The sequence below is a fragment of the Larus michahellis genome, chromosome 2 (assembly GCF_964199755.1).
Source record: "Larus michahellis chromosome 2, bLarMic1.1, whole genome shotgun sequence".
Lineage (NCBI taxonomy): Eukaryota > Metazoa > Chordata > Aves > Charadriiformes > Laridae > Larus > Larus michahellis.
Window position 1 is genome coordinate 135,276,332 of NC_133897.1, and position 18,221 is coordinate 135,294,552.

Below are 18,221 nucleotides of genomic sequence, written 5' to 3' on the forward strand. Positions count from 1 at the left end.
AAGTTAAATGCTTCCAAACTTCTAAACATCCATCTTCCATCCATCCAAACATCCATCTTCCTTCCATCCAAACTTCCAAACATATCCGCATAGAATGAGAAAGGTATTAATACAGTGTGTCACTGTGTATTTTGCTCACTTTGTATTTACATCACAAATTCTGGCTGTTACCATTAATAACCATTTCAGAGCAATTGCAGAGAAGAGGAGAGTTCATTGCTTCCATACTGATGTATCTTTCTCATACAAAAAGGCACGCATAAAGATAGAGCAATCCTGAGTCAGGTGTTTCCTTTTGTCACTGGAAATCTGTATTCTGAACTTCAGGGATGGTATCTGATTAATCTGAAAACAGATTAATTTTTACCTCTGAAAATCAGGAAAAAAAATAATTATAAAAGTTTCAGCTTTCTCATGGAAAAGCACCCTTGGCTAGATGGTCATCCCCATCTGAATAATACTCTTTCTCCACACATTGCATAATGAAGAACTAGACTATGAAAGGGTAGGTTGATATTTTTTTCTCTCACTCCCCATATTTGCCAGGAATAATGTATCTTAACTTTCTCTTCTTCCAAATTCTGAACTTTAAGAACAACTTACAAAGGGGTGCAATTCCAGGTGACAGTATCAGCCATCCTTTCTCAGATGTGGCAGCTTTAGGGGGGGCAACTAAAACGTTAGTTTTCAGTTTACCTTCTCAGCTCTAAAGATATGACTGGTTTAAGTATCTGTTTTACGTGGGAGGTATTCTACTGCTTGAATCAGTCCTTTTTTCTACCTGTAAGAAAGCTGAAATAAATAGTTTATCTGCATGTACTTTATTTTTACTTTTGAAGTAGTGAGTTATCAGAAAAAGGTGGTGTAACATCACTCTTAAGGAAAGTAAATGCAGTAAAAGTGTTGACAGATCTTACTGATGACTTAGGAAGAAGCCAGTAATTGCTTTCTGTGGAAAAAAAAAAAATCACAGCATGTTTTGCAGATTTTATCAATCAGATCATAAATCTAAGGATAGGTATCAGCAACATGGAAAGTCAAAATTATGAATTTTCTTTATTTTTTTCTTTGACAATGTGTTGAAGAGAAGTAATAGAAATGGATGCCCATTTTGATATTTATAAAGCAGACAGATTATTTTTCCATTTTAAAATTATGAAATGTTGAAATTCTGATTATTTTTCAAATAATGAGGAGATATCCTCTTGCAGAAATGGGAAAAAAGTAATTAACATTTTCTGATATACCTAAAAGCAATTTAGGAATATAACATTTTTACACTTGCAGGAGTAGGGATTGTCTGTTTTTAAGAAAAGTATCAATCAAGGATCTGTGTGAAGTTCCAAGACATTCATCCTTTCTTTTCTTGACTTAGCTAGTGATACTTTGGATGATCTATAACATTCCAGAACTCTTTTGCACCACTCATAATATGAGAGAAAGCCTTGACAGAGTAAGGAAACCTTCTCTTTCCTCTCTTTTTACAAAATGTTTAAAATGTTCTCTCTAAAGCAATGAGAAACCTTGAGGCATATGACCAAGAAACTAAAGTAATACATGGCCACTTTTATGATTGAGCTTTTCCTCCTATTTTAGCAAATTATGAAATTAGTGTTCATTAAATGCACCTATATCCTGTATTATGTTTCTAGCTCTTCCAGCTATGAAAATACTCTCAGAAAATGACCTGATGTAGCCTTTTCTCCAGGTGTTGGCATCCTTTGGATGGCCAAGCTGAGCTCTAAGGGACACAGTCTGCTTCCTAGAGCCCTGTGGACTGCAAACCGACATCTTGCAAAGTCAGCTTAAAACCCAGTGTTTTAGTACTGGTTCCAGGCAGAAATGTTGTGGTGGCTGCATTTGAACTGTCTTACAGAGACAGGTTAATTTAAGGAAAAAATACAGTCATGTGATGAGCTTCACTGATATTCACTGACTTGGGGGAGTTGGTTGATGAGAAGCTCAGCGTGACCCAGCAATGTGTGCTTGTGTCCCAGAAGGCCAACTGCATCCCGGGCTGCATCAAAAGAAGCGTGGCCAGCAGGTTGAGGGCGGTGATTCTGCCCCTCTACTCCGCTCTCATGAGACCCCACCTGGAGTACCACATCTATCTCTGAAGCCCCCAGCACAAGAAGGACATGGACCTGTTGGAGCAAGTCCAGAGGAAGGCCAAGAAGGGCTGGAGTGCCTATGCTATGAGGACAGGCTGAGAGAATTGGGGTTGTTCAGCCTGGAGAAGAGAAGGCTCCAGGGAGACCTTATAGCAGCCTTCCAGTACTTAAAAGGGGCCTACAGGAAAGCTGGGGAGGTACTCTTTATCAGGGAATGTAGCAATAGGACAAGGGGTACGGTTTCAAACTGAAAGAGGGGAGATTTAGATTAGATATTAGGAAGGAATTATTTCCTGTGAGGGTGGTGAGACACTGGAACAGGTTGCCCAGAGAAGTTGTGGATGCCCCATCCCTGGAAGTGTTCAAGGCCAGGTTGGATGGGGCTTTGAGGGACCTGGTCTAGTGGGAGGTGTCCCTGCCTCTTGGCAAGAGGGTTGGAACTAGATGATCTTTAAGGTCCCTTCCAACCCAAACCATTCTATGATTCTGGGATTCTATGATATCCAGAGGTCCTGAATCAGACCTTACACAAGAAAAAGATTTAGTTTCCTAACCTTTATGTAATTACACAGTCAAATATTATGAAGCCAGACTAGAAGGACTCCAGCCTGTTGGGCAGTGAAACTGAGAGGTGCTCCATGAAAAGAGAAGGTCCTTAAGGAGGGTCTGACATTACTATGTCACCTAGTCATACTGAAGGCCTATAGTGAATATACGCCCCCCGCTTTAATAAAGATACAGGTCCCAAATGATATGGGTTCTTGATACCATCAAAATCCCAAGGCCTGATGTTTCATTAGCACCAATGATGGGCTGCAGACCCTGGGAACGCTGCTTTGAATACCTGCTCTGTTTTGGTCAGTGTAATTTAACCATGACTTCATATATTCATCATTCACAGATGTTCTCAGTAAAGTTTGCATGTTCAAGCTGTGCTAATAGATGTTGCAGTAGTGCACTTAAAACTAGGAATATGAAACTTTTTACTTTTCAAATAAAATTACCACAGGGTATATGTATCTGGGGTGGCAGTTTGTTTCCAGTGGTGTAGCAGTCCTTTAGAAAGTTTGCAGTAAGCACAAGTGATTTGAATTAAGAGAGCTCTGTGTAATTTGTTTTGCATACGCTTGTTCAATGTTTTCTATTTACAGATAAAGTAGCGGGGTTGCTGTCTGAAGTACCTTGTTGCTTTCGGCTTTTTCTCCTGTTCTGCAACAGGAGAAGACATGTGTTGAATAGGGTGTCAAGAGAAAGCTATTGGTATTAGGAGGAAATTCTGACTGTAATGAGAATGAGAAGAACAGCTGCGTTTCTGAGTTCAAATTACAGTCAAAAATGGGTTTGTACACCATTCCTCAAATTAAAGCATAGTTGTCACTGTAGGAAGGGAACGGGCAATTATTTTTCAACAAATGTTGTGGACAGATCTTTGCAATATTGTAGTTGCATCTCTTCTTTTTCTTCATTGTGATGTTTATACAGCTTCACCATCTTTTTAATACCTAAGAGGATAGTTGTGACCAGGACCTCCTGTTCCAACAAAGCTGTTCCAACAAAGAATGAAACGGCAACTCCATCCCTTCTACATACAAATTATCTAAGAACAACTGAGAGGCAGCTATAGAAACAGCTATAGAAAGGGAGGATACGAGGGAACTGTGACCCACAACATTAAAAGGCTTCCTTTGGGAAAGGAAGCTCGCTTTTTGGGCTTCAAAAAATTACATTCAACATTAAAGAGATTTAATTTTACACTCCGTTGCTTGTTATACATTATTAGAATAAAAGCATTTATTTTACTATTTGTTTACAGAGTGAAACAAACAAAAACCCTTGATCTTGGGTGAATGGGCTCACTGGCAAAATTCCTGCTGACTTTATTAATGCTGAGATTTTATTCCTAACTCTCAACCAGTGTGTGCCGTGTGAGTGCAGAGAACACCCCAGAGCTGCCTCATAAAGGCTCATAAGGTGGTCTCTGGTGTTGAAACTCCCCATGTAGAAGCACTAGCCTGTTCCCTCTATTCAGTCCGCTTGACAATTTTCAAGTTGAAGTGTAGTTTTGAAGTGTAGTTTTCCAGGGAACAGTGCGGAAAGCACAGTCGGACAGCTTTCTAGGAAAATAATCTTTGGCTGAGGAAAGAAATTGGCCAAAGGATGTTTGCTTCAAGTTGCCAGTGGAAGTGTGGTGAGATGCTTTAACTCCATCGCAGCTCAGTCAGACCCAGTTGACGAGTGGGGAGGTTTTCTATGCTGGACCAAATCAGTGATCCAAAGAGCTTGCGGGGGGATCTTTATCCTGGATGGAAGGAAGGTGACTGCTTCCCCAAGTACTAAGGACCTAGCAAATGACGATTTGCTATCCCCGGGGAGAGAATGAGCATAGTTTGGCACTGGGGGTTTGCATGATTAGCATTTGAGGATGAGTCACCTCCTCAGATGTTGACCCACTGAGTATGCAAATCTTTCTCCTTTTTCCCTTTTGCAATCTTGTGTTCATGTCAGGCAGCTTTCTCTAACATGGTTAATAGAAACACTGGGTTGGCCATCATTTCAGAGTTTATAATTTTGTTTATTGCAGTACTTTTTTAAACTCTTTGCTAATTACCTCGAGATTTTTAATTTCTCCTTATACAGAAACTGCTCCTCTGGCTTTCAAGTTACTCTGTTTTCTCTTTTTAGGATATTTTTCTATTTCTTTATATGCTATTTATCTATGTACAACAGGGTTCAAAAATCTAAATGTCTTTTCCCTGTTCTCTTACATGCCCAAAATAGGGGACTGAACTGACATACAAATTAGTACAAGTGTGGATCAGACTTCTTTTGAAAGGGGTGAACTAACAGTACAGTGTCTTACAGATTAGATTTTAGGTCATTATGAGATAATAATTTTTGTGCTTGAGCCTATATTAATTATTTGCCTTTTCTTGTGGAGATGATCTAGAGCTAGTCGTAGAGGGACTGAGATCACCTTTACTTCTAGGAAAGTAAAATAAAGTAAGGAAGGTGAAGCACTTCATCTTCTCCCATGAAATACAAATTATTTACATAGCAGGAGGGGACTCTGTACAAGGGCTTTTCACCAGCCTGCTAATGAAGGAATGGAGAAAATTAAAAGATGCTGCATTTGCTCCCCTGCCCTTATTTATTATTTTCTTCCTTTCTTTTTTTTTTATTTCTCTTTCTCTCTCTTTTTTTATGTTTGACAAAAATTTCATATGACCAGAGAGTGGTCAAGAGTGAATAGATAATGGAAAGCAGAGCACACTATATATCATAGTAATGCTTACTTGCCAAACCCACAACTTTTTAACTGAGTTTGAAACAACCCCCTAAAACTTTACCAATCAAGTGCTGCAGATGATTCCTGAGAACTAAAAAATGAAGCTAAGGAGGAATTAAAGTGGACTAGCAGTATTCTCACAGTCCAAGGCAAGGGCCATGCCTGCTTTAGAGAGGGCATTAATAGTGAAAACCTAATCCAGTCTTCACATTTCTTTCAAACACCTAACATGCTATTTTGCAAGGCAATTTAGTACGTGAAAATATGCTGGGTGGAAATCAGGAGCTTGGTGCTGTTTGTGCAAATACAGTACACATTTAGATTATTGTGGGACTGCAGCCAGGTCACTTGGGAGCAAGCACGCAAACCTCATGTTCAGCCTCCTGGCAGGGAGCGCTCGTGCCAGAAGCATGATTAATCCCAGCAAAGGAGGGTGTTTATGGGGTGTCATAGTCCTGGCGGAGCTGCCCCTTATGGCTGCACACCAGGCAGCTGTGTTTGGACCCACGCGCTGGATCCATCTGCTCCTCCGTTACCCTGGGCCTGGGCAGGCTCCAAATGCCGACTGTGGCCCCGCGCTCAGGCACACTTCCTAGGCACATTTTTATGCTTGTACCTGTTGTTGCCTCCTCTTCAAGCCTTCTTTTTGGGACCACTGATGTACCACAGGGTTTGTAAAGAGTTATTTGTATACTGGCCACGTGCAGCTAATTGATTGAATGTAAGAGATACAAAGCAGAACAAATATCTGTACGCGGTTTTCTCCCTCTTGGGCCCTAGAGCATTTCCTGGGTTTCGGATGGTGCCGTAGCAGCCCCAGGTCCCCTCTCTTGTACCCTAGTGCTCCAGCTTAGCCTTCTCTTCCTGAGTTATAGACTTATCTCTAACTCCTCCTAGAAACTCCCTTCATTTTTCAGAGCTGAAGTCAAAGTATTTTCTGGCTTGAAGACCATTCCTTCTTAGCATGTTCTTCCTAACACTTCTCTGTTTTGTCCCTTTACTGGCAATTTGCTTTGACGTTCTTCTGGGACCTTTTATGAACAGGTGTAAAGTAAATCTCCTCTGTTTTATACACCATCCATCTTCCTTTCCATAAGGTGCTTCCACTTGAATGGAAGATCATTTGTATGTATTTAGGGTTCCTACTGATTTCTGTTGCACTTCTTCAGCTTTAATCTAGAGGTACCTCACTCACTCCATAGTAGCAAAAGCTTGGTTCAATGATATAGCAATGATGTCGTACAATTTCCTAAGTTTTGTCCTTTTCACTTAGAGAAATTTCACGAACTACCAGACAGAGTCAGGGCATGAATTACTGTCCTAGTCCAGGATCTTTGGTCAGTCTTTTCACTCTGCAGGTTTGAGAAATTAAAACTATGAATTCAGTGTTAGAAATCATTATTAGCTCATAGAACAGAAAATATTTGTGATGTGGACCACCGTATCCTTAGACAAGTTTATTTCTGACCTTGCCTGTTATTTCATACCACTCAGAGACCATACTTTGTTTCATAGCCACTCAAGATTTATGGGTTTGGGTTTCTGTTTAAAAAGCTGTGATGGGCTGGGTAGGCAATTTTACCGCTTTCTTTTCCTGCCTTTCTACTTGCAGTTCACTAAATCTGTCCTGCACCAAAACACTCCACTTGGAGTATTCAAAATGCACTTCTAATTCCAGGATCTAGACCCTATTTGGGTATCACTCAAACACAAAGATATACTAGGATTTGTGTGTACTTGTAATAGTGAGATATTCTTTATCTGGAGCTCCAGCAGCGCAGTAGGTTCTATTGCTGATATCTCTGTTATTGCTGAGGCAAATGTATTTGCTGTGGAGGAAACAGTGGAGTCAGAAATCAAGCATGTGAGCAGGAAAAGCATATAAAGGAGACAGTGTTCACTTGTCATGTTCCTACCATTGGAGGAGAATTTAAGAAGTCAAATCGTCTCTTACAGAGCTGTTACCTTTTTATTCCAGGCAGGGAGCAATGTCAGCTCCCATGCAGAATAAAATGATGGAACTCATACCACACCTGGAAACTATCCATAGTCTTTGCCTTTGTGGAATCCCTTTGCTTGACCTTGTGGTCTCAAATACGAAAAGCTGCCACACACACTCTCTCTGGCTATAGATACTCCTGAGATCCTATTTCAAATGTGTTGTTGGGGTTTTGTGGAGTATGCAATACCTGTGCTGGATTGTTCTTCCCTGTGTGCCCCTCCTTCTCTTTAACTTCCATCTGAGTCCCATCCAATGTTTCACTCCACTCCACACATGGATCTCATCAACACGGAAGGGAAAATGTCAGGAGAATGCCTGCTCAGGGAAGGGCTTTTCCAGAAATAAGGAAGAGATCTGAATACTTGGCTTCCTCTCATGATGTGGATGGGATTTCTGTGCAGTGTTAGGGCAAATCCTGCTAGATTCTGTACGTGCTACCTACCCCACAGTTTTGTGAATTCAAGAGCTCTCTGCCTAGGTTACAGATCTGATGTGTTATGATAGTATATTTGTGACTGAAGATACTTGCTTCTTGTGTTCTTGCACTGTGGTCACTATTTGTTTTTTCAGTTCTGCTGCTAAGGATATTTTATTTTGTCAGGTTTGGGATGAAACTCTTGCTAAATCTGCAGAGGCTTGGGCTGCTACATGCATTTGGGACCATGGACCTTCCTACTTACTGAGATTCTTGGGCCAGAACCTGTCTGTAAGAACTGGAAGGTATGCAGATACCCTAAAAAACAGTTATTTTGTTAGCCTTTGAACAGCTTTTGAGATACAGATCCTAGATTGTTGCAAGTGTCATCCAGTATTCTAGCAGTAGTTGATATCCATCTGTGTTCATTTGGCTTAAGTGTATTATTGCTTAATACTGCACCCCTAGTGATGCATGGAGAAATGTGTATTTAGATGACTTCCATCAGAGGGATTAGCACCAGAAAGTTCCAAAATACCTAAATCTAAAATGATTTGTTTTTCTTTCTGTCCTTTAAACAAACCCAGGTATCGATCTATTCTCCAGCTGGTAAAGCCGTGGTATGATGAGGTGAAGGATTATGCTTTCCCTTATCCTCAGGATTGCAACCCCAGGTGCCCCATGCGATGTTATGGACCCATGTGCACCCATTACACACAGGTTATATAAATTACATTCTTCTATTCAATATCTACCGTCCAAAGCTGGACTTTTCTGTGATGTATTTATAGCTCTCTCTCAAATAAATGTATATATATATTTCTTTTCAATTTGGACTTCACCAATAATAAATATTTATTCAGATGGTTTGGGCCACTTCCAATCGTATAGGCTGCGCAATCCACACATGCCACAATATGAACGTCTGGGGATCTGTTTGGCGACGAGCTGTTTACTTGGTATGCAACTATGCCCCAAAGTGAGTTGCTTTCTTTTAATATTGTTTATTTTTATACTTTATGCATGTTTTGGTCCTGTCATAGGGCTGCTTATTCCCTTTTCTGCAGCTTGACTTCTATTTGTGCTTTTTCTGTGGGCTGCACCTTCATTCTAACTTTACATCTGAACGTACTGCAAATGCATGACTTCGGTATACCAGGAAGAAAAGGAAATAACTTGATGTGTATGGAATGAAGCCAAAAACTTGTTTTCTGTTATTGTTGTTGTTATTATTAAAATTCTTTTTGTCTTCCTCCTTTGTGCTGTCTGCACTTTACTTTCAATTCCTCATTTCTTCACTCTGTTATATATACCTGTGGTGAGCTAGACTTCCTCAGGTAAGCAATTCCACTGTAGCTCAGGCCCTTGATTTACTGTGAACACATGTTGTTGCCCATAACGTACCTTTGCTTGTGACCATGCTGCATAACGGCCTCCATAGCACAGGTTTCCCACTAAGTCCATCTACCTAAGCTCGGTGTCTACAAATCTCATTTTACCTTCCGTATGAGGGTCCTTCAGAGTATAGGTCATAGACACTCACAGGGGGCCCTAAATCAGGTAGCGGTGCAGAGAACTGTGTTAGGTTGAAATTAAGAAATTAATTTTCTCCCAGCATTTCCTAGATATCATTCCAAGCTTACGTCTGGGTGCAGAATGAATCAATAAAGTGTGGCTCTGGGAGAGCTTTGGTTTGAGGTCTGGTTTGGACGAGTGCTTCAAAAGCAGCATGGACAGTGTAAATAGCTGGTTCCTCTGACTGTATAATGTTAGGCAAAGCCATAGATCTGTATAGGAATGTAAGTATAATTAATTGAGCATGTTTTCCATAAACTCTCAGTGGCACGGATCCATTTGTGGTAAAGAATATGCAAGAATATGTCATTATCCTAGCTGTTACATGAGTAAAAGAATTTTTAAAGATTTTACAACTTAAAAAAAAGATAGGATTTAGTAAGAAAACTTGGAAAAAAACCCCTTTGGAAATCAAGGAGATTTCTCTGTCCTTTTGTCTTTAATATCTACTAGAAAAGGGTGGTAAGAAATGAATGTGAGGGGTATCAGGCGGCAAAAACTGTGCCTGACTTTTAGCTCCACAACATGGACTAGGTGAAATCAAAGTTTATAAGAGAAACCCAAATACTGTTCTTTATATATCTCCATTTGAAAACAAATACTAAAATTTACAAACTTCCTAGAATACATGTCTCATCTTCATATGTAGGAAAAGAATGCATTAGGCATTATTGAAAACTGATGCATTGTTTCTGTATCATTAATACATTAACAATGTGTTAATGACATTTTTATATTTTCTCAGTCTAAAACTTCCACTGTTTCTCAAACAGCAAACCAAAGCCTGGACTTACAAGCTTCCTCTCTGGATGAAACTTTGAGTAGACCTTTGATTCGTAGGTAGTGGAACCGTGAGTTTCACATCTACTTCTTGCACAGTCGCAAAAAGGATATTGAGTGGTCTTGTCTGGCTTAAGTTTATATTCCTAAGAATTAGTTAAATTGATTTAAGGACATTGGGCTTAGAGTCCTTTGGCACACATTCAAAAGTCTCTTTGCCAGTTGATAAAGGCTGCATCCTTCTGAGTAACCAGCACATCAGAAACTCCTCTGAAGAATAAGGGGGTGAATATAACAGCCCTGACTCGAGTTATTGATATTGGAATTTAGTAAAGGTTTAGGATTTGGAACTCCAGTAATTTTCCCTGATGCCATGCTGTAATGATGAAAAATATCTGTGCTTCTGAAATAATGAAAAAAAGTTAAGGAGGGTAATTACAAAATTTATAAAGGCTCTGCACCTGTTTATCTGACAGACTCACACGAATCAGCCACACGTTGCATAGCAAATAAAGCAGAAATCAGCTTTCAGCAAACTCTTTCTGGATTTCCATATCTGTTATCAAACTAAATATATTTCCTGAGCACTCAGTCTGCTGTACCCATTTGGAAGAGAAGTAGGAATGAGCAAATTATTTGAGAGATTCCTGCTTTCTTCCAAGGCGCAACCCAGACCAGGGTTTTTGATCCAATACTATTGGCTGGGAGGTGGGGGATGAGAAAATTTTTCATAAATACTTGCATTACTCACTGCTATACCACGTCACATGCAAACTAGAGGAAAGTTCTGTGCTCAGTGAGACATAACATTTAAATAAAAATCTAATTTTAACTTCCTTTCTGCCTACATCACGAGTGTTACATGAATCCTTAAAAGGCTGGGGTTTATATAAGCACCTAAAAGTCTGGATGCATTTTTTCAGATGTTCCTAGATCTTTCAGTTACCTCTTTTCACATGATCACTATCCAGACTTGTACCCCTTTCCCCCGGGGCTCTATTACTCAGCTCTGTTCACCAGATGGGAGCCCTCTTTCTCCTCCCATTAACACCTATGAGACCCCTACAAATGCCCAAATACAGTTCTTTTTAATACATCACTGGTACAAATAGTTTTCATCTTCCCTTTTCTCTAACCCCAAATTCAGTGTCAGAGCTTCACAATGTGGACTCAGGCAACCTGAGAATAAGGTTTCACTCAGTTCATTTTTCCACCTTCCAAACCCAAGCTTTTAAGATAACTTCCAGACAAAAAAGTGCTCAAGGAAAACCTTGCACCAATGTTTATGTTGCTAATTTCTCATAATGGAGCCCCCCAGTAAAAAATACTCTGCTTGGCTTGCAGCGTCAAAAGTCACTTGGCTGTAGCAAAAGCGAGAGGACTGGGACTTCATCACAGACACTGGCCTGGGGTAACATGATTGTTCTGCTGGTTTTTGGGAATCAGTAGATCAATGTTTGTCAGCAACCTGCAGAAATATATTTTTAATATATTTTGTCAGTGTTAGGTTAGTGGTTGGACTCGATGATCTTTAAGGTCCCTTCCAACATAGATGATTCTATGATTAATGTAAGTTTTCAGTAACAGGGCGTTTATAGGATATCACTGAAGACATTAACTTTAGTCACTCAAAACAAGTATGATTTAATGATTTTTTTTCTTCCTCTCTGAAATTACTAAGCATTCTTTTTCCTTTTATATTTTCAGGGGAAATTGGATTGGAGAAGCGCCATATAAAGTAGGAGTTCCGTGTTCTGCTTGTCCTCCAAGCTATGGAGGTTCTTGTACCGACAACCTTTGTTTCCCAGGAGTAACATCAAACTACTTATACTGGTTTAAATAAGTTAAGGTTTACATTATTTTTTTTAAAAAAAGGATGAGTAACAAGAAGCTTGTATATTGAAATTTGCACATTTTATATATAGAGAGATATTGTAATAATACTCTGATGTTTTCTTTTTGTATGCTTTTGTATAATTAGCTTTCAAAGTATAGTATAATTTGGTTTTAACACTTTGGGATTTAAGACTCACATTAACCCTTTTAGATTAACATTTTGTTAACGGAGAGCAAACTAATTTTCACCTTAGCAAGTGTAGCTTCCTGAAGATTAGGTTCTGTTAAAAGTGCATTAGAAGATAGAATATGACTTCCTTTAAAAAAGAATATCTCCAGAAAGAGAAGGGTCATTGTTTAATACTGTACTTTCAAAATGGAGTGTGACGTGCGAGGCAGCAAATTGTCCTCACGCTCCCAGTGGTTCCTCCCATTTACACCTGTGCTTTCACCTGCAATGTCAACGGGACTCCAAGCAGAGGAAAACATATGTGCAAGAGAAACTGCAGGATATTACCTACCTCATGCACAACATCAATTCGTTTATGGCATTTCAAGAGTTCAGCACACGGCTGCTGCTATCATCAACGATGCCTGTGTGCAGACAGGAAAATTAGAGAGAATGAGGAACAACACTGGCCAAGATGCAGTGGCTGTTAACTCACATGCCTAAAGTCTTAACCAGATAGAAAGCTACGTCACTTCAAATATACTGGTATAATAACACAGCCTAACTCTACCTTTCTGTGTTTGCGAACAGAGCCATAATGGTACAGTGGTGCTCTGCAGCAGTATATTTATTCTTGTACATGAAGGTAAAGAAATATATTGCTACAAAACAACTTATATCAATACATGACATCCATACTGTCCTTTACACTTTAAGTTTGCCAGTATATGTGCTATCCCCTCTGACTGAAACTCAGCCAGGTGAAACTTTCAAGGAGAGATCAGACGTAAAAGTAGGTAAGAGGATTTCCAAATAAAAGACATGAGGCAACTTTAAAACTTCATACAGTTTTGTGACAAAAATTCGAAATTTCTAGAGCAATTGACAATGTCCTTTAAAATATATTGCACTATTTCCTGAATTAATAAACCCCAAATCTGTTCATTCATACCTTTCCTGCCAAAAAGAGAATGCCTTTATGGGTGCTTACTGAAACGTTTAGAAAGAGGACCTACACTTTAAGCTAGCATATTATACAGGTAGTTTTCTTAAAAAAACAGATTGAAAAAAGGAGGAAATCAAATGTCTGCCACAACTACTATGTCATTGAAATAGCCTCGAGTTTTGGCTTTGTATTACAGGGCAGAATGTACCCCACTTCAAATATATGTGTTTAGTCTGCTTGCACTGCTACATTTAGACCTCTGAAATTTATGAACTTTGAAAAGCAATACTGAGTAGAGCAAGCAGAACAACAGAGGATAGTTTCACTAGTGATACATTTGTATGTGTCTTTAAGTCACTACTAATTCAGCCTGTTTGAGGGTGTTGGAGACAGTCTGTCACCAGAATATGAGGTATTGTATTGGCAATATAAAAAGAAAGATCAGAGTTTAAATTCTTCACGTTAGTTATTCTTTTTGTCCAGCAAGATAGCTGTGTGTGGGGAATGGGCTCTACAGCATATGAAACGTAACAGCCCCTCACCTTCTACCCATAATCTGATCCCTCAGAGAACGTCAGCAACTGATCTGTGACTCTTCAGACATTTCTGGTTAGTGACACTTCTGTATCTGACAGGACAATAACTAGGCAAGTGTATCGTCTTAAAATGTGATGTGTCCATGTCTTAAAAGAACAACACTTGTAATATTCTACTAACTGTTATCCTAACAGTTACAATATAAATGGTTTTCCTTTTGGTTTCAAAGGGGCTTGGACTCAGACAGTGCTCAATCAGTCAAGAACTTTGGCTGAGTAAAATCCAGTCCTGTTTTGGGAGTGAAACACAACCTCCATGCATCATCTATTTACACGTTGAAAGAGTTCAGTGAGACAATACGACTAGGTGGGTCACTAGCCCTCAGCCAACCCAGTTTTTGACAAGGATGCATGGGGCAAATACAGTTTTGTTCTGCATAAGAAATCTTCTCCAGAAGTAAAGACTGCAAAGTTAAAATAGCGCATCTAGCCATTTTCATTATTACTTTTTTTTAAATACAAAAATGGAAGCAGAGCATAAGCAAAAGTTCAGGTTAAGCCATGGAGCTACAACAGTAGGTCTAAGAGTAAATGACTATGCACTTTGGAATTTGCAACACGTATGTTGTATGGTACACTTTCCAAACAGGAGTAGACATTGTAAATTAATTTATAATTCTGTAATTCAGCTGAAATTATTATAACGGGTATATATGTTATCGTATCTGTTACTTTTTAAGTTGCTACAAATACCTTGATTTTGTGGAATATTTTGTTTTCTGTGGATATAGAAAACTTTGCTTTTAACAAACAGGTATGCAGGTTTTTTCACAACATCCCATAATGGTGCTAGGGATTAATTATTGTAATAACACTGTAATGACAGCAGCAAAAAACGATCTGGGTATAAGCTATTTCATACAAGCAGCTCCTGATAAAACCAGCAACAAGCGCTCAAGTACTTGCTGAATATTTTTCAGTGGACAGAGAGGTTTACAGCTCATCAGATATTTGATTACCACACGAAATTTGCCCTTCCACTTTATTTAATAAGAAGTTTAGTGAAGGCCTTTCTGTATTAGCGATTTGAATCGCCCCAGATTCTATCATCTTTTTTTCTCTTGGGTTGGGTAATGGCAATGCCAGTAAAGCTCTGCTTTGATTGCCAGTGTCAGTGCTGCCTGATTGATTACCTGACACCAAGCGCTGCTAGAACAAAAGTACTGAAATGTGTGGAAGGCTTCAGATGTCTTTGGCAGTATGTCTGCTCTGATCCATGCTGAGGGAAATTCCTGATGAGTGCAAGGTTATGCTGAGGCAAACGACCCCCAGCTGCTGTTCTAGCCTGAAGATTTGTGCTAATTCCTTCCAAGCAGAGTGGTGTGCCTTTAAAGACAGAGAAATTAGCTCAGACTTTTGTTCTGTTCTAAATATAAAGTTATGAAAATATACACACATTAAAACAAGGCTAAAAATATTTTTAGTCAAAATACTGTGAGAGGCATAAGAGTAAAAATGAAGTAACTGATATCATAATTATTGAGTGCAGCTGTTTATAGTATCTACTTGTGATTTTTTGCCTCATTTAAACATCTGAGATGATGGGTAGCAATTGATACCTTTTGGTGCTAACCTATATGTTCTGGTGCTGAAGTTATACATTATTTTTGTGGAAGATGAGGTTTACTTCCAATATTACCATAGACACTCCAGCGTTTGTGAGATCTTTTTCAGCTAAGCATATCATATACTACCATTTGCTTTCAAAGATTTGCTTTTTTACGGTTGTTTCAGGCTCTAATGAGAGTTTTATGTGCATCAGAGAGGAAAATGTATTCCTGTTCAAAACCAAAACAAACAGCACCCTCCCCTCAGCACAACAGTGAAGTGCCTGTGGAACGAATTACGGGGAGAGTAAGATCTCCGGCAGTCATGACTTCAGATTGATGCTGAGCAGGTTTTAGTGATCCCAAATCCTCTCTCTCCGGGGTAAGAAATGACTTCAGAAAATCTAGGCTTGACCTTGCACACTTGTCCTTGGGAAGCTTCTCTGACATCAGTTTGTTCCCCTCTGAATTTGAAATGAGTTGGATCAGGCCTCAGTAGAAACCACGGGAGGTTTAACATAACTTTTGCAGGAGTGAGGAAGTTGGATTCCATGAGAGCTTTATGGACAGCAGAATTAGACTTCACGTGCTATCCCCTACCAACACTGGGAAATACCATGTGATTCTGAAAGAAGAAACCTCCCAGAGCAAATGCGTTCTGTACCACAGCTGGGACCTAACAGGAAGAAATATGTCTATATCCTTGTCTGTGTCTATAGGTAGATGGATAGATAGGTAGATAGGTACATCTGTTCATATATGATCTTCAAGGCTCAGGTTGCAAGCATGGATGCCCTCTTGTGGTTGAGAATACCAATATATTGGTTTGATTTCCTAGGAATCCAAAAGGTTTTAGGATTTTTTAAAAACAAATGTATGCAAATTGAGTTTCCTTCCTTCAGAATTTTGGCCTTGATTTTAAAGGCACATGAATTAGTCTGTCTTTTTTCTTTGAGAAATGATGTCCATTGCATAACTCCTCCGTTTCTTAATTTTACGTGATTTGTAAGTACAGAACAATCACAGTTGTATTGTTGTATTGGCTGTTGGTTACCTATCATAAAGTTTTCTGAGCATGTGGTACAATAGAAGTATTCAGATGTCAGAAGAACTTTTAGAGGTGTTAAATCAGATGTAGTTCTTAAAAAGCAGGGCTGGGAAGCCTCATCACTCAGATACAAAATTCTAATGATCCCTAATAAAATAAGAGTTTTAAAATCCAAATTACTGTTGAAATTTGCCCATTAGTGCTAAGTTTTCAAGAAAAAACTGTTGCTTTCCTCTTCTAGTATGAAATGATCTCCTAGAATCCAAGCACACAGCATTTTTATGGTGCTTTTAAAAACTGTGCAGAATAGAAAATTCATATGCTGTGGTTGTCAGATCATAATTGGTTTGATGGTGTCAAAGTGCACAAACCTTCCCATTTGGATTCATAAGAACATTAAACTTCTGTCAATAGTAACCTGAAATAACCACAGCTTTCTCAAACTGCTTTCTTTCAATAGAAAATAAATTTAAAATCAAGAAAAACATAGCAATGACCCATCTGGTAAATTCAAGAAAAGAAAAAAATAATTCATTACTATTGGTAATTTCAAGACTTTCTTGCTGCTGAAACTTCATTTACTGAGTTTTGCTCAGGATATAGTTATTTTCTATTAGAAAAGATATTTTTTTCTCATATTACAAGGCAATGCATTTTTAAATTCGCACAAGTCAGTGGAACAGACATAAACTTTTGATAGTTATCCCCACTCTGCTGAGCTCCCCTGAGTGTGAAGTGTGAGAAAACCAGACTGAAATGGTTGCAATATAGTATTATCTCCTTGTCTTCTGCCAAAAGACAAAATCCAGAGTGGAAAAAGATTTTGGCACCTTATCATTTGGCAATCAGGTTGTAAATTCTTTAAAAATCCCTCATACTGACAATCCATATAAATTACGCTAGGAGGTTTTTTGGCCAGCAGAAGAGAGGGACTATCCCTCAGGTTATATGTTTAGCTCACAACAGCAATCGTTATTTAAATCACTGGGCTGTTCATTGTGCTGCAAGCTTGCTACAGCTTCAATAGATCATCATGTAAGTCAGGAAGTAGCTTAGATGCAATATTTAAGGTAAACAAACTTGTTCCTTAAGAGTGAATGGTAATATTGGAATCTAATAGCTCTGAGGAGTTAAAACATCTTTGTTTCATGTAGGGTGCTCTTACGTATTTGAAATGGTGCTTAAAGGCAGGGTTCATTTAAGAAGCAAACCATCTACAGTGGCTTTTTTCCGTATACAATAAGGAAAGATTTTTCTGGGGATTGAAGATGTTGAGGATTGGAAGATTATGACATTTCTATGCTTTCTATATGAACCCAAGCCAAAAAAAATGTTCAGTGTTTATTCAGTGAAATGTCCTTTCACCCCTCTTATTATATATTTTCATCATTTCGTGTTTAGATTTTTTTGATAATTATATGGGTGGGGTTATATCTGGTTTTTCAGAGAAGAAAGCTTGTTGTGTAACACGTCTTGCAGTGAACTTATCAATATAACATTTCTTTCATATTGTCATATGATGCTATATACGTTATACCTGAGATATAAATTTGTATCCCTGTTTCAACTTCTAATGCTTTGAACCTATAAAGAAGTGTACATCGTTTTGATCTATTTTGTAACATCTATGCATTTAAATAAATAAGTAAAATTATCAGTATTTACACTTGGTGTTCTTTTGAGGCATCGTTGTCATTTCTTTTGTTGATTTGTTCCCTGAAGAAGACAAGTTTTCAGTGAGACAGTAAAGGACATATCTAAACTGAATTTAAACTCAGTTTGAATATATTTATATAAGTGCATATCCTTTACACCTGAGCTCCATTATGTACTTGAAAGCTGTCTTTATGTATCCACCTATATGGATACGAGCCTATCTTTTGGTATTGAAAACTTGAACTCTTCATCAG

General features: G+C 38.7%; 1 protein-coding gene across 1 annotated transcript in view; it reads left to right on the top strand.

Moving 5' to 3' along the window:
- Window positions 1-17,955, top strand: part of PI15 (peptidase inhibitor 15) — a 30,509-nt gene extending 12,554 nt beyond the window's left edge. Inside the window, exons 3-6 of the mRNA XM_074577296.1 lie at window positions 8,001-8,119; window positions 8,402-8,534; window positions 8,678-8,793; window positions 11,877-17,955. Of these exons, the coding sequence (XP_074433397.1) occupies window positions 8,001-8,119; window positions 8,402-8,534; window positions 8,678-8,793; window positions 11,877-12,012 (504 nt within the window). The 3' untranslated portion in view covers window positions 12,013-17,955. The remainder of the gene's footprint in view (window positions 1-8,000; window positions 8,120-8,401; window positions 8,535-8,677; window positions 8,794-11,876) is intronic.
- The last annotated feature ends 266 nt before the right edge of the window (window positions 17,956-18,221 follow it).